This window comes from Panthera tigris, chromosome A2 (genome assembly GCF_018350195.1).
Source record: "Panthera tigris isolate Pti1 chromosome A2, P.tigris_Pti1_mat1.1, whole genome shotgun sequence".
Taxonomy (NCBI): domain Eukaryota; kingdom Metazoa; phylum Chordata; class Mammalia; order Carnivora; family Felidae; genus Panthera; species Panthera tigris.
In genome coordinates, this window is record NC_056661.1 from 222,396 (window position 1) to 237,546 (window position 15,151).

The window sequence follows — 15,151 nt, forward strand, 5'->3', positions numbered from 1 at the left end:
ATGGACGCGCGCGGGGGCGGCGGGCGGCCCGGGGAGAGCCCGGGCGCGACCCCCGCGTCGGGGCCGCCGCCGCCGCCGCCGCCCGCGCCCCCCCAGCAGCAACCGCCACCGCCGCCGCCGCCCGCGCCCCCCCCGGGTCCCGGGCCTGCGCCCCCCCAGCAGCCGGGCCGGGCCGAGGCGGCGCCCCCGGAGGCGACGGACGAGAGCGGCCCGCGGGCCCGGCTCCGCAGCCGCGACAGCTCGTGCGGCCGCCCGGGCACCCCGGGCGCGGCGAGCACCGCCAAGGGCAGCCCGAACGGCGAGTGCGGGCGCGGCGAGCCGCAGTGCAGCCCCGCGGCACCCGAGGGCCCGGCGCGGGGGTCCAAGGTGTCGTTCTCGTGCCGCGGGGCGGGCGCGGGGCCGGGGCCGGCGGATGAGGCGGGCAGCGAGGAGGCGGGCCCCGCGGGGGAGCCGCGCGGCAGCCAGGCCAGCTTCATGCAGCGGCAGTTCGGCGCGCTCCTGCAGCCCGGCGTCAACAAGTTCTCGCTGCGGATGTTCGGCAGCCAGAAGGCCGTGGAGCGCGAGCAGGAGCGCGTCAAGTCGGCGGGGGCCTGGATCATCCACCCGTACAGCGACTTCAGGTGTGGCCCCGGCGGGCGCGGAGGGGGGCGCCGTCCTTGGAGCGCCTCCGGGAGGGCGGGGCTGCGCGCCCCGTGGGTGACCTCGGGGCCCCTCGGTGACCTCGGGCGCGTCCGAGACCCGCCCCGTAATGGCCTGGGCGCGCGAGGCTCCGCCCTGGGGCAGGGGTGGGGGTGGGGGGGGCTCTGGGAAGCGCGCGCAGGCTCCAGCGGTGACCCCTGAGCGCCCCCTCCCACGCGCCCTGACATCCCCATCCCTGCGGGATGGGCGCGCGTCATGAGCCGCAGGACCAGGGTCTGAGCGCGGAGGGGCGGAGAGGACGAATAGAGGGGAACGTGGGCGCAGGGGAGGCCGCAGAGCGGAAGGAAGGAGGAAGGAAGGGCGCCCGGGAAGGACGTGCCTGGGAGAGGCCGGCGGAGAAGGGGTTAAGCAAACGTGGCTCGCTCCCAAGGTCTCCACCTGCGCCCCACAGCTCAGGGAGGCGCGTTCCGGTCCTCGGGCCTGGGTATTGCGCGAGGAGAGGGCGCTGAGCGTGCTGGGGTCCCCAGGCTGTGTTCTCTGAGCCGCAGCAGCCGGAGCCACTGGGTGGCGTGCCCATGTGTCAGTGGGTGTGTAGACGTTGTATGTGTTCAGGCGGTTGATAGGTGCAAAGGCTCAGAGCAAGGCCCAGCGCAGGGTCACGGCTGAGTATGTTTGTGGTTCTTGTTCCTGGGTGCGCGCCCTGTGGCCTGCAAGCGTGAAGCGTGCATATCACTGCAGGCTATGTGTGTGATGGGGAGCATGTGACTGCAGGGGGCATGGGCCGAGCGATCTAGGGGGCAGGCGGGTCCCTAGGGGCGCGCGCGCGCGCGCGCGCGCGCGTGTGTGTGTGTGTGTGTGAAGTTAAGTGGCCGTCAGGGAGGTGTGACTTGGCACGCAGAGGGTCTCCACGGGGCCGAATCCCAGGGCGGGCGCGGCTTCAGCACCACGGACAGCAGCCCACAGCGCTCTCGGAACCGCGGGTTTCATCAAGCTCTGGGTCCTGCCGGGAGCCTGAGCCCCTCGCCCCCACCCGGGAACTTGCTCCGCACTTGCTCCCGGACGTCCGGAGCTGGGAAAGGGGGCTGTGGGATTCTCCCCCGTTCTGACCCTTCCGCAGCTCCAGTGCTTGACAGCTGAGGAAACTGAGGCCCCAGGGGCACACAAGTCAGGGACAGAGACTGGGATTCCACCTGCCCACTCTTCAGACCTTCCCTGGGGGGTGAAGACGCCCTTGACCAATGGCTTGAGTTCTGGGAGAAGCCACGGGTGGGGGGACCTGGGGTGTCCGAATGAGGTGCATCTGGATGGTCCTGACCTGCACAGGGGCTCCCCATTCCTAGCAGGTGGTCCAGGCTGGGAGAACTTGGGTCAGTGTTTCTGCTCACGTTCCAGCGACCTGGCCAGCTGGCTGGGAAGGGACATCAGGGACATGGGGGGGGGGGGAGGGCAGGGGAAGGTGCCTGCAGAAAGTAGCCATTGCCCTGGGTCTTCTCCAGCACGTCTGCCTGCAGCCAACCTCCCCTCCCCCCCACCACCACCTGCCCACTGCCAGCGGTGGGGGACCCTGGGCTTCCTCTTGGCTGCAGAAGGGGCGGCTTACAGCCTGGGGGGAGGGGATGCCAGGGGGAGGAGCTGGGCTTCCCGGTGCTTGTGCCACTTGGAGCACGGTCACCTGTGAGGATCTGGGCAGGCCACGTGGTCTGGGCTGGGCAGATAAGCTGTAAAATAGGGTTGAGCAAGCAGGGGGATGGGGACTAGGGGAGACACTGTCAAATTGAAAACAGGATATTTCCAATCTGGGATGCAGTGGGGCCTCTACAGCCCCCCATGTCTTAGTGGAGGGCTGATTCAGTATGGACACAGGCCCCAAGCTTCCTGAGGCTGCCTGGGCGGCCCAGGTGCCATGGCAGCGCCTTACTAATACTGATTCAGTCATGTCGGCTGTAAAGTGGGAAGGGCACAGAGAAGTTAAGTCACCTGCCCAAAGCTACACGATGCATCGGGGCAAACTGGGGGTTCGCACCTGGGCAGGCTGGTAGCCCAGCCTCTGGCCGCGTCCCATCCAGACCGGGAAGACACGGGAAGGAAAAGGCTTGCTGGAGACTGTTCGAGATATTGGGGTACCCGAAGGCGGGCTGCAGATCATTGCTATGCTTCTGTGCGTGTGTGAGTTCTTGTAAGACTACTCACGGAGCAAAAGGCGGAGGCCGCTTTTCCACACTTGCCCCCTTGAAATCTGACCCGACGGTGCCTGCGTCCACACACTGTGCAGGCTTTAAAGTGGAAAGAGATTCTGAGGTGCAGGCTGCCACGCCGGCCCCCACGCCTGCCCGAGACCAGGGTGTCTCCACTCCCCTGAGCTCTCGCCGTTGCCTGCCTGTGAAGCTCTTCCCGTGCGCACCGGCCCGGCCCCCACCCGGCACGGAGAACGGGACGACGGGTGTCCGCTGAACTGGAGCCGCCCTGGCACCGCCTCGTGCGCAAGCCGCCATACACCTTCCAGGGCGTGGGGTGCTCGTGGAGGCCTCGAGGAGGGGGAGCTCTTGACACGTGGGAGTGGACGGAGGAAGGTGTCCAGGAGGGGAGAGCGTCCGGGGGAAAGGCCAGAAGGCAGCCGTCGGCAGAGGGCCCCGGGCTGCCTGCGGCTGGGCTCGCGTCCTCTCTGGGCCTCCCGCCTCGGTTTCCCCAAACGTGAGAGGTGGTGGTGTGAACAGACGGGGGTGTGTGACTTGCTATGCCATTCCGGCCCCTCCCCCTGCTTCCCTGGAACGACCAGCCTTGGCACACGCTGTCCCCTTCCCCACCCCTGCCCGCACCCCAGCTCTGACCCGTTGCCGCCTTGTCTCACGGACGCGCTGCCGACACACCCCGAAGCGGCCGTTTTCACTTCATGTTGCTGGCCTGCCTGCCCCTCAGCGCCCGCCGGGGGCCTGAGGGCCCGTGAGGTCCCTGTCACGTCTGGGGTCTCAGGTGTCCGCGAGCTCGCTGAGCTCACACAGGCGCTCCGTGCTGCCCATCCCTGGGCTGCGATGGGCCAGCCCAACCCCTTCTGAGGCTGCTTCTCCGCGCGGAAACCGGGCATGTGGGAGGCACCAGGGCCAGGACGGAGAAGCCCGGGGGCCTGTTCCAGAGGGGCTTGCAGGGGGCAGGGGTGGGGGGAGAGGGGGAGCAGGCGGAGAAACAGGTCCAAGGGACAGAGGGAACAGTTTGGGCTTGGGAGGCTTGGCGTTCCTTCTGGGCGCCCTGAGGTCCGTGCCCGAATGGGAACAGGTGTCAGAACAGGAGTGCGAGGCAGGGGGGCAGCCACGGGGCCGGTGTGGAGGGCCACAGTCACAGCCGGCACCTCACGGAGTCCCCTCCCCTCCAAAAACATGAGAAAATAAATACAGTTAATTCCTGTTCCTTTGACCCGGAGCAGCACTGGTTCTAGAGGGCAACAGGCCCCACGTGTGTGAAGCTCATGGGGAACAGTGGGTGGGCAGGGGGACCCCAGCAAGGGTGGCCCCTGTGGGGCCCGGCTGGGACCGACAGAGACGATCATCACTCGTTCTGGGTTGTTTTCCCCCACCGCCTCCTCATGTGGTTGTCACTCTGGTACCTGAGGCAGCCCCGGGGCCCGGGGGCCCGGGCCGGTCTGGAAAGTTTGGGCGAGTGGCTTTCAGCTTGCTCCTGTCTGTAAGTGCCTCTGAGGTCTGATCTGAGTCTCTGCCGCTGCTGACTTTCCTGCAATGGTCCCCGGGTGTCTACCGCTGGGAGGCCCCGTGCGAGGGGAAGAGATGAGTCCGCCCCTTTCCTGCCCCTCAGAGGCATTTAGACAGAGCCGGGACCAGTGGACGCTGACCTGTATCTGCGCCACGTCCTCTGGGGTCCCCGGGGGACCGGGCCGGTGGAGGGGCTGGTCTGAAGAACCGGGTGGGGCTGGAGGCCCCTGTGTCCTACCCCAGATGGCCTGGCGGATCCGGGGGAGATGAGTGTGGGAGCCCTGTCTGCAAATCCCCGCATTAACTCACGGGAATAAATCCTGCATCATCCGGGGAGGGGGGGCGGGGGCGGGGGTGAGACAAGGGTTTCCCTGGCTCCAGACCCAGCACGGAGGCACGTGGGGTGGGGACAGGGGACGGATCCACTTCCCCAGGTGAGGGTTGAGGCCCAGGGCCCGCCTGGTGGAAGGAAGGAAGCTCCGTGATCCATATGAAGGGTGAGAGGCCATCTGTGGCCGAGGTCCCCCTCCTCTCTCCAGGGGACTCCTGCCAGAATTTGGAATTTCTGGTCCCTGCTTTAAAAACCTCATGTCTCCAACCCCCTTGCCCCAGCATCATGGGGACTGGGCCTCCTCAGACCAGACCCTGCTTCACTTTTCCCCGTCAAGAAGCCGGCCCCAAATCCAGCCACTACAGGCCATTCCGTCTCCCTCCTGCCCCCTTCCTAGCCTCCCCACTGCCGGCATGGGCCTCTCAAGGTACATTTGTCCGTCTTTCCCTCTCACTTACGGCCTCCCAAGGGCCTGCAGAACCCAGCTCCTGCCCTCAGCCATTTCCTTTCGTGCCTACTCTAGCACCAGGACGCCTGGCCAGCCTTGAGAGGGGAAACCCCAGTGCAGCCACAGGACCTTTGCACTTGCTGCCTCCTCTGCGTGGGGCACAGGGTCCCCTGAACTCTGTCAAGCAGCTACTTCTCCATTTTCTGCCCAAGTGCCATGCCCTCTGAGAAGCCCTCCCCGCCCACTCTGAAGCATCCCGCTCACTTATCTGTTGGTGTGGAATGTCTGTCTCCCCCACCCAGCCTGGGGCTCTGAGGGAGAGCTGGGTCTGTGTGGTCGCCGACCGTCCTCCCAGCCTGGCACACACCCTGCCCCCACAGCCTGCCCAGGCTCGGGCTCACCCAGGAATCCGCTGATCTTTCCGGGAGGTGTCTTCCTTACCTAATCCCTGACACTCGACTCGGATTTGAAACTCCATAAGGGAGGGCTCCTGCCCGCCCTGGCCCTAATCCCTTCAGATTTGCCTGATTTGTAATTCCTGGACTGCTTCCTGCCAGGTTCTTAGTGCTGGGATCCTGCGGTGGGGTGGGGGGTGGCGGGCTGCCTTGGTTCAACAGCCCTTATCTGGCCTGGAAGTCTCTGCACCCGGGTTCTGTCCCTCAGCACTCGCCGTTCAGGGTGGGGGCCCCAGCCGAAGTCCCGTGCCCCCGTGGGTGCACGCGGGCGCATCTGGGACAGGGCTCCAGGACCTTCTCCCAGCGGCAGGGCACTGGAGCGGAGACGTCCTGGGCCTGGGGGCTGGGGGTCATGGCTGTCGAGCCCCGAGCCCCCTGGGAGGCCCTGCATCGTCCCAGTGTCCCTGGGGCCGAGCCTGTGTCACTCAGCCAACAAGGCCGCTGCCCTCCCGGGGCTGCGCTGGAGACAGAACCGAGGGATCCGGGTGTTCCCACAGAAGCAGGGGCCCCTCTGGGGCCTCAGTGTTATTTGTCAGGGAAGGTTTTTTCTTTTAATGTTTATTTATTTATTTTGAGAGAGAGAGACAGAGAGACCGTGCGAGCAGGGAGGTGCAGAGAGAGAACAAATCCCAAGCAGGCTCCAAGCTGTCAGCCCCATGTGGGGCTCGATCTGACAAACCGTGAGATCATGACCTGAGCCAAAATCAAGAGTCAGACGCTTAGGGGCGCTTGGGTGGCTCAGTCGGTTAAGCGTCTGACTTTGGCTCAGGTCATGATCTCGGGGTTCGTGGGTTCGGGCCCCACGTCAGGCTCTGTGCTGACAGCTCAGTCTGGAGCCTGCTTCGGATTCTGTGACTCCCTCTCTCTCTCTCTCTTCCCTTCCCCCTGCTCATGCTCTCTCTCTCTCTCAAAAAATAAATAAACATTAACAAATATATATATATATATATATATATATATATATAGTGGGATGCTTAACCGACTGAGCCATGTTAGGGAAGATTTTAAAATATGGGATTTAATTACGGTCATTGAAGGCCCTGGGTAGCTGAAAGCTGACCGTGAGCCAGGCCTCTGCTGGCTGCCTGGGGAGGCCCTTGTAGTCCCTGGGCCCCAGTCCTGCTGGGGTGGCCCAGTGAGGGAGGGCTGCCAGGATTGGGCAGATGAGGCACTGAGGCTCAGAGGAGAATGATTAGTCCCAGGCTGTGCGGCCCAGGAGGGAGGTCAGGGGAGGAGAAGGGGAGGGGCTTAGGGGGAGGACCGGGGTTCCTCTGTCCCCTGACCAGATCCTTTGCCCCAGTCCTTAGGTCCCCCTTGGTGGGTGTGTGCAGGGCCCTCTTCCTCCTCCTGTCCCTTTCCAGGGGACCAGGGGGCTGGTGAGGACAAGGGTCAGGGCCTCGGGCCCCTTTTGGGGCATCCTGGTTGGAGCAGGTGGGGCACCCTAGTGATGGACCTGGGGATTGGGTCACTCTGCCCCAGAGCTGCTTCAGAGCCCCTGTCCAGTGCTCTGTCCTCTGTGGTCTGACTCCTCATTAGCCCAGGGGACACCATCCAACCTGGGAAGACAGCCCGGATAGAGCGACAGGCCCAGGGATCGCGCCCCAGGGACCAGGGGCCGTGGACAGGGCTCCAGGCCTGCAGGAAGAAGGTTAGCCCTAACCCTAAACAGGCGGGCAGTAGACAGAGGACAGGTCCTGAGGGCACCAGGCCTGGATCTCGGTTCTTTGCCCCCACTCCCTGGCGGGGCCACCTCTCTGGTCTGTCAGTGGGGAAGTGTGATGCTCGCTCCTACCCGCATCCCAGGAACAAGGGAGAGAATGTCTGTGAAGAGTCACCTGTGAAGCCACCTTGCACTCTGGCCATTTAGATTGTTTCTAGACTCCCCCTGGTGGTTTCTAACCGCCCCCCACCCATGGTTTCTAGGTCCTCTGGCCTTCTCAGTTACTTTTTCCCTCGTGCTCTGCCCCAGGCGTGTGCCAGAAGTGGGGGAGGGGGCAGGGCAGGCCTCAGTTCAGAGAGGGTGAGGGGTGGGACTACAGTGGAAGCGCTGGGAGGGAGGGTGGGGGGCAGGGGCAGCAGGCAGGTGGGGCCCCTCATCCCGCGCCCCACACCTCGCCTAGATTCAGGCAAAGGAAGGTCCTGAATTTTTAGCAGCCATTCGATTTTGCCCTTAATACCCACCCCCAGGGCACTCAGTCCTTTTAGCTCTCAAGGTCTTCGGGTCTTTGTCCCCATCCCCAGGCCCTCCCATCACAGCCCAGCAGGGGCCTCACGACCACCACCGAGAGGAGGCTCCCGCTGCAGGTGCGGGTGGGACAGGCTCGTGGAGGGCCCTCACAGGCTGCCACTCCCCGGCCCCTTTCTCCCCGATGGAGAGAAGAGTGGGGGTCCCAGGGGCTGTGGGACTGGCGCACGGCCGCACCCACCAACAGCCCAGAGAACTGGGTGTCAGCCCGGGTCTGGCCGCTGCCACCGAGGTGTTAGACGTTGGGTGCCTTCCAGCCTTTGGCTCTCGAAGACTGAGCTACTGTGAACATCTTGGTACAAATTGCTTTTTAATTTTTCTCTCTTCCTCTTGGACAGTTTCCTTGGGATCACTTCCCCGAAGTGGAGGGCCTGGGCCAGCCGGCACACACGGGGCTAACCGCTGCTCCCCGCAGCGCTGCCCAGAAAGGAGCTCCCAAAACACAGAGCTCACTGTGGCCAAGCCAGTCTGCAGCCTTCGGCTTTTCTTCAAGTTGTTTTTTTTTTTTTTTTTTTTTTTTTTAAGTTTGCTTATTTTGAGAGAACGAGCATAGGTATTTCAGCCAGGGAGGGGCAGAGAGAGAGGAGAGAGAATCTTAAGCAGGCTCCTCGCTGAGCATGGGGCCCAAAGCGGGGCCCAGTCCCAGGACCCCAAGACCATAACCTGAGCCGAAATCAAGAGTTGGATGCTCAACCGACTGAGCCACCCAGGCACCCCTGGGTCTTATGGCTTTTCATTTATTTGTGCTAATTTGGGCGAACGCTGCGGCCCATGGACCCCTCCTCTGCCCCTCCAGCCGGCCAGCCAGCAGGAGGATCCAGGGAGCCGCAGCCTTTAGGGGCCTCTGGGGCCTGTCCCACCCACAGGTGACAGAGCTTTCTCTAAGTGGATGTGGGGACCCCACCGTGACGGGGAGGGCACTGGGCCCACGGCAGAGCCCTGCACAAACCTGTCTGGGAGAGTGACGACCTGGAGAGAGCTCACAGGGCTGACGCGATCCAGGGCTGACGCGATCCAGGGGTGGGGGTCTCTCTCTGCAGTATTCAGTAAGAGCAATTTAAAATAAGCGACTTTGTTCAAAATTCGAGACTCTCCTTTACCTGGATCTAGACAGGATGTGTGGACCCAGACCCCAGATCTGGGGCACCCGCTCATCACGGAGACCCCCAACCCATAGCCTCAGAGTTCTTTTTTTCTTTTATGTAACATAAAATTTGGCATTTAGTCATTTAAAAGTATACAATTGAATGGCATTAAGTACATTCACAATGTTGTGCAGCCATCACCACCATCCATATCCAGAACTTTCTCATCTTCCCTAAAAATCCCCAACCCCCACGAGCCCCCCTTCTGTCCGTGGATGAGCCTGTTCTGGATGTTTCACACACGCGGACTCACACCCCACGTGGTCTGTTGTGTCGGGTTCCCTCCCTGAGCGTCGCACGTTCAGAGTCCGTCCGCGGGCGGGGGGCGGGGGGACGCCTCGCCCCTGTTCGCGGCCGAGGGATGTGCGCGTGCGCGGGGAACACGGTCGTCTGTGGACGTGCGCGTGCGCGGTGGACACGCTCATCCGTGGATGTGCGCCTGCGTGGTGGATGCACCTGAGGGGCGTGCGCGTGAGCGGTGGTGCCACGTTGTGTGTATCTGCTCCCCCACCGAAGTTTCCACCTTTGGCTTTTGTGAAGCCTGTTCCTGGGAACACGCATGCGCAGTTATCCTTAGGTGCCTGTTTTCAGTTCATGGGGTTCACACCTAGGAGTGGAATTGATGGGTAAGACCATGATTCTATTTTTTTTTTTTTTTTAAGTTTTGGGTTTATTTATTTATTTATTTATTTATTTTTGAGACAGAGAGAGAGAGAGAGCATGAACGGGGGAGGGTCAGAGAGAGAGGGAGACACAGAATCTGAAACAGGCTCCAGGCTCTGAGCGGTCAGCACAGAGCCCGACGCGGGGCTGGAACTCACGGACCGCGAGATCGTGACCTGAGCCGAAGTCGGAGCTTAACCGACTGAGCCACCCGGGCGCCCCAATTCTATTTTTTTTTAAGCTTATTTATTTTGAGAGACAGAGCGAGAGCAGGGGTGAGGGGTGGGGCGGGGAACAGAGAGAGAGTCCCAGGCAGGCTCCTCGATGTTAGTGCAGACCCTGACTAGGGGCTCGGTCTCATGAGCCATAAGAGCATGACCTGAGCCAAAAGCAAGAGTCAGACACTCAACCGACTGAGCCACCCAGGCGCCCCGCTACCGTCTGGACTTTTGAGGACCTAACAGAACAGTTTTTCCTTGGAGTCGTTTTGATTTGCATTTTCTCGATCGGTGCTGTGCTGGGCATCTGTCCACGTGGCCCTTCTGAATCTGTATGTCCTCATGCTTTGTTCAGAACGCCAAGCCCAGCCACCAGCAGACGTCCCTTGAGTGGACAGGCCTTTCCCTGTACGTGCTTCCCAGGTGGAGTGTGGAATCGGCCTCAGGGACTTGAGAGTGGAATCCGCCAGTCAGCACTTTTTCAGGAGAATTTGTCACATGAAATGCCCTCTCTCAGCCTCTCCCAGCCACCCACCTCCAGCCTGGGGGGCCTAGGCCTCTTCCCCCCTGCCTCCCGCCCCCCAGGGTGCTGCCTGAGATGGAAGTTGGGCCAGGAACCCCTTCTGGTGCCTCACTTGATGCCCTGCTACTCAGGACAGTGTGTGCCCTGCATGCCCCGCCCCCATCCCGCACCCCAGACCCTGTCGTCCCCCACTGTGCCCGCCCCCCCTTGCATGCCCACCGCCCCTTCCTCCAAAGCCCCCTACTCCCTGCCACCCCAGCTCCTCCTTGCTTGTCTCCCCTTTTCTTTCTCATACGGAATAGTTTTTTGGACACTGACCCTGTGTCTTGCACATTGAACTTTTTTGGTCATGGGAAAGTTTTAACCAATTTGGGGGGCACCTCTTGGGCCCTGCCAGGTCTCCTGCCCTTTTTTTTTTTTTTTTTTTAATTAAAAAAATATTTATTTTTGAGAGAGAGAGCACGCAAGCAGGGGAGGGGCAGAGAGAGAGGGAGACACAGAATCCCAAGCAGGCTCCAGGCTCTGAGCTGTCAGCACACAAATTGATGGGGGGCCTGAACTCACCAACTGGGAGATGGTGACCTAAGCCCAAGTGGGAAGCTCCACCAACTGAGCCACTCACGCGCCCCTCTCCAGTTCCTTTAAGGAGGGAAGGTCGAGGGCCTGCTAGAGGAACCCAGGCTGTGGGGCCCCGCGGGCAGTGGGGGTCATCAGGGGGTGGGAGGGCTTCCTGGAGTTGGGGGACACACTGTGATTCGAGGCCCAAGTCTTAGCTTGGAGGAGGCGAGATCCGGGCTGGCCCTCGAGGGCGTGTGTGTGCTCGCGCGCGGCGGTGGGGACAGCGTGCCCCGCAGCTGCGTGCCGCGTGGGCCAAGGCCTGGCGGCGTGACGGCCCACGCTTCGCCCCCAGGTTCTACTGGGACTTCACCATGTTGCTCTTCATGGTGGGAAACCTCATCATCATACCTGTGGGCATCACCTTCTTCAAGGATGAGACCACCGCCCCGTGGATCGTGTTCAACGTGGTCTCGGACACGTTCTTCCTCATGGACCTGGTGCTGAACTTCCGCACGGGCATCGTGATCGAGGACAACACGGAGATCATCCTGGACCCCGAGAAGATCAAGAAGAAGTACCTGCGCACGTGGTTCGTGGTGGACTTCGTGTCTTCCATCCCCGTGGACTACATCTTCCTCATCGTGGAGAAGGGCATCGACTCCGAGGTCTACAAGACGGCGCGCGCGCTGCGCATCGTGCGCTTCACCAAGATCCTCAGCCTCCTGCGGCTGCTGCGGCTGTCGCGCCTCATCCGCTACATCCACCAGTGGGAGGAGGTGAGCGCCGGGCCCGCGGGCAGGTGCTGCGGGCAGGGGAGGCTCGGGGAGGGGCTGCGAGGGGCAGGGTCATGGGGGCCGCAGGCCGGGCCCTCCACGCATTCGCGCCCCCCCCCACTTCATTCTGCCCTGTAAAAGGGGGATCTCGCCCCCCGCCCCCACTGGCGGCAGCGAAAACAGGCCCAGAGGAGCGAGGTCACGCCCCCTCTGGCCCGAGTGAGCCGCTTCTGGACTGTCCTCCAGCCCGCTGCCGGCAATATCGCCCCCAGTTTCTGGGGCCGCGGCAAGGCTCCGAGGGGGGGCAGCGGGTGGGGACGGGGTGGGAGGGGACCCGGGCCACGCGCTCTCGTCAACCCGGAGGGCAACGGGCTGGGGGCTGGGGGCTGGGGTTAGAGCTTGCGGTGAGGCGGGGACGCCCGTCGCGGGTCTCAGGGGCTGGGGGTCCGGGCCCGGGGGCGTCTTCCTCCTACTGCGCTGGTGGGTGAGAGGCGGCGGGCGGGGGACCCTCACGCCGCGCCCCGCCCGCAGATCTTCCACATGACCTATGACCTGGCGAGCGCCGTGATGCGCATCTGCAACCTCATCAGCATGATGCTGCTGCTGTGTCACTGGGACGGCTGCCTGCAGTTCCTGGTGCCCATGCTGCAGGACTTCCCGCGGAACTGCTGGGTCTCCATCAACGGCATGGTGGTGAGCGCCCGGCCCACCGTGGCGTGCAGTCCCCGGACCCCGCCCACCCCAGTGCCGGCCTCGGGTGTGCACAGTCCCCGCCCACCCCAGTGCCGGCCTCGGGTGTGCACAGTCCCCGCCCACCCCAGCGCCGGCCTCGGGTGTGCACAGTCCCCGCCCACCCCAGCGCCCGCCTCGGGTGTGCACAGTCCCCGGAGCCCACACGGTGCCTGCCTCGGGTACATGCAGTCCCCAGAACCCGCTCCCCCCAGTGCCCGCCTCGGTGGCGTGCAGTTCCAGAACCCCCCCCCCCCCCCCCGCAGTGACCGCCTGGGTGCTCTGGTGACTTTGAGACCTTCAGACCCCAACCGCTGAGAGGCGGCCTGTTGACCAGAGTGCCTAGGACAGCTTCTGGCACCACAGATCATGTCACCAACGTTTCCTCTGTGTCCACTGTTTACTTACATACACTATGTCCAAGAGGGCTTGTGGTACCCTAACCCTGAAGCAGGGAAGCAGTATCTTGGGCCGGAAGAGGTAAGAACCCACCGAGGGAGGGCGCAGGCACCTGTGAGGATTCCCGGCTGAGACGCTGACCACTAACAAGGGCGAGTCTCGGGGCCAGACGTGGGCCCAGATGGCAGGATGGGCGGGTGGGGCCCCTGAGGTCAAGGGACTCCCTGGGGTGGCGACCGCAGGCCCACCTGCCCCTCGTGGCTTTGCAGAACCACTCGTGGAGCGAGCTCTACTCCTTCGCGCTCTTCAAGGCCATGAGCCACATGCTGTGCATCGGGTACGGGCGGCAGGCCCCCGAGAGCATGACCGACATCTGGCTGACCATGCTGAGCATGATCGTGGGCGCCACGTGCTACGCCATGTTCATCGGCCACGCCACCGCCCTCATCCAGTCGCTGGACTCCTCTCGGCGCCAGTACCAGGAGAAGGTCTGAGGGCGGGCAGAGTCTGGAGGTCTGGGGGGCCCACCCTGCTGTCCCCCGGCTCCCTGTGTTGTGCCTAGGACAGGGGCCAGCAGGGAATGTGGGGGCTGAGGACCCTAGAGGGGTCCGTGGCTGCGATTAGGAGGCATTAGAAGGTCCCCAGGACAGTGAGGAAGCTCGGGGCCCTTTAGGAGGAGGGCGGTCGGGAGCCTGGGTGGGAGACATGGTGGGAAGGGTTGAGGGGGACACAAGCTGAAGATAGGGTGGGAGCTGCGGTGGGAGGGGGGAGGTCCCAACGGAGCAAGGCCAGTCCGTGGCGCATCAGGGAGCCCCTGGGGGCTGCCTAGGAGGCGGGGCTCACCCCAGGGGTCTCTGGGCCAGCGTGGGCGAGGCCAGAGCAGGGAAGCACAGAGAGGAGTCCAGGAATCCCGGGGTCGCTTGAGGACGTGCTGGGTGACTGAACCCACGGAGGAGGCCCCTGGGGGAGCAAAAGGATGTCTGGCCCCTCGGACCTGGCCTCTGGGCGGGGGCAGCCCCCCTCTGGAGGGGTGGCGCCAGGGCCCCCAGAGGGGGGCAGGCGGGGCCAAGGGGAGTGGGCAGAGGCCCCGTGTGCTGGCCCTTTCTCGAGTTCTGCCTCGAGCTCCACCCTGCCTCAGTGTCCCCCTTCAATGCCGAGGTGTGCTCGGCTCTCCGGGACACAGCCCCGTCCGTCCTGCACTGCTGCCTAGTGGCCGGTCCTGGCTGGGCAGCTGCGAGCGCCCCCCCCAGCCCCACAGCAGCGCCGGCTGGGTCGCCCGGGTCAGCTGGGCCTGGTGCCAGGCGCCCCGGCTGTCCGGAAGCCACGGGTCTCACACCCAAACATGAGCTGGTGCTGCCACCCGCCTGGCATCACGGGTTCCGCTGAGCTCAGGGCAGCTGTGTCCGGGTGGAGCCGGGGCGGAAACGGGGCTGGGGGCACCCTGGGAGCACCATCCTGGGGACAGCAGGGCCTGGCACCCGTCTAGTGCCCACAGCCCCGCCCTGCTCAGGAGGGGCTGAGCCGGTGGTTTCTGGAAAGCTCTCTGGGGAGGGGAGGCAGGGCCACTGACCGATGCGGGAGCCTCTGGGATGGGCTCCGGCATCCTGGGGGACCTGGGGAGTCTGGCCCAGCCCACTGTGAGGGCCTAGAGCCAAGCTGTCCCCCCACTTCTCGGCGGGGGGGGTTCCCAGATCAAATCCAGGACACAAAGAGTAACTTACCTTCGTATGAGCATGTGCCAAATATTGCACGGGTACCGTTAAATATTTTTGCTGTTTATTCGAAATTCAGATTTAACTGGGCACCTCGTGTTGCCGTTGTTGGAGCTGGCAGGCGTGTCTGGGCTGCAGCAGGGGCCCCCGGAGGTGGCAGCCGCTGACCCGGGTCCCCCCTCCCCCCACTTACACAGTACAAGCAGGTGGAGCAGTACATGTCCTTCCACAAGCTGCCCGCCGACTTCCGCCAGAAGATCCATGACTACTACGAGCACCGCTACCAGGGCAAGATGTTCGACGAGGACAGCATCCTGGGAGAGCTCAACGGGCCTCTGCGGGAGGTGAGGCGGGGCCACGGGGCTGTCCCTGCTGCCAGGCCCTCCTTCCTGGGGTTGAGGGGGGGGGGGGGGCTGGCCCGGCTGCAGCTAGACGTGTCCTCAGGCTCTGACCCTCAGCAGCCGCCCCTCTGTGAGTCTCCACGTGCTGCACCCCCACGATGCCCCTCGGCGCCCCAGACCCCGCTTCTGCAGAAGTCCTGGGTCCCCCACAGCCACTGCCCGATTCCCCTTACCCCGTCTGGGGTCCGAGCTGGACAGAGGGGAGGCGGCC

General features: G+C 63.7%; 1 protein-coding gene across 1 annotated transcript in view; it reads left to right on the plus strand.

Moving 5' to 3' along the window:
- The window catches only part of HCN2 (hyperpolarization activated cyclic nucleotide gated potassium and sodium channel 2), a 22,359-nt gene continuing 7,208 nt past the window's right edge, over nt 1-15,151 (plus strand). The window contains exons 1-5 of the mRNA XM_042977475.1: nt 1-620; nt 11,279-11,702; nt 12,231-12,392; nt 13,097-13,315; nt 14,737-14,883. Coding sequence (XP_042833409.1) covers nt 1-620; nt 11,279-11,702; nt 12,231-12,392; nt 13,097-13,315; nt 14,737-14,883 — 1,572 coding nt within the window. The remainder of the gene's footprint in view (nt 621-11,278; nt 11,703-12,230; nt 12,393-13,096; nt 13,316-14,736; nt 14,884-15,151) is intronic.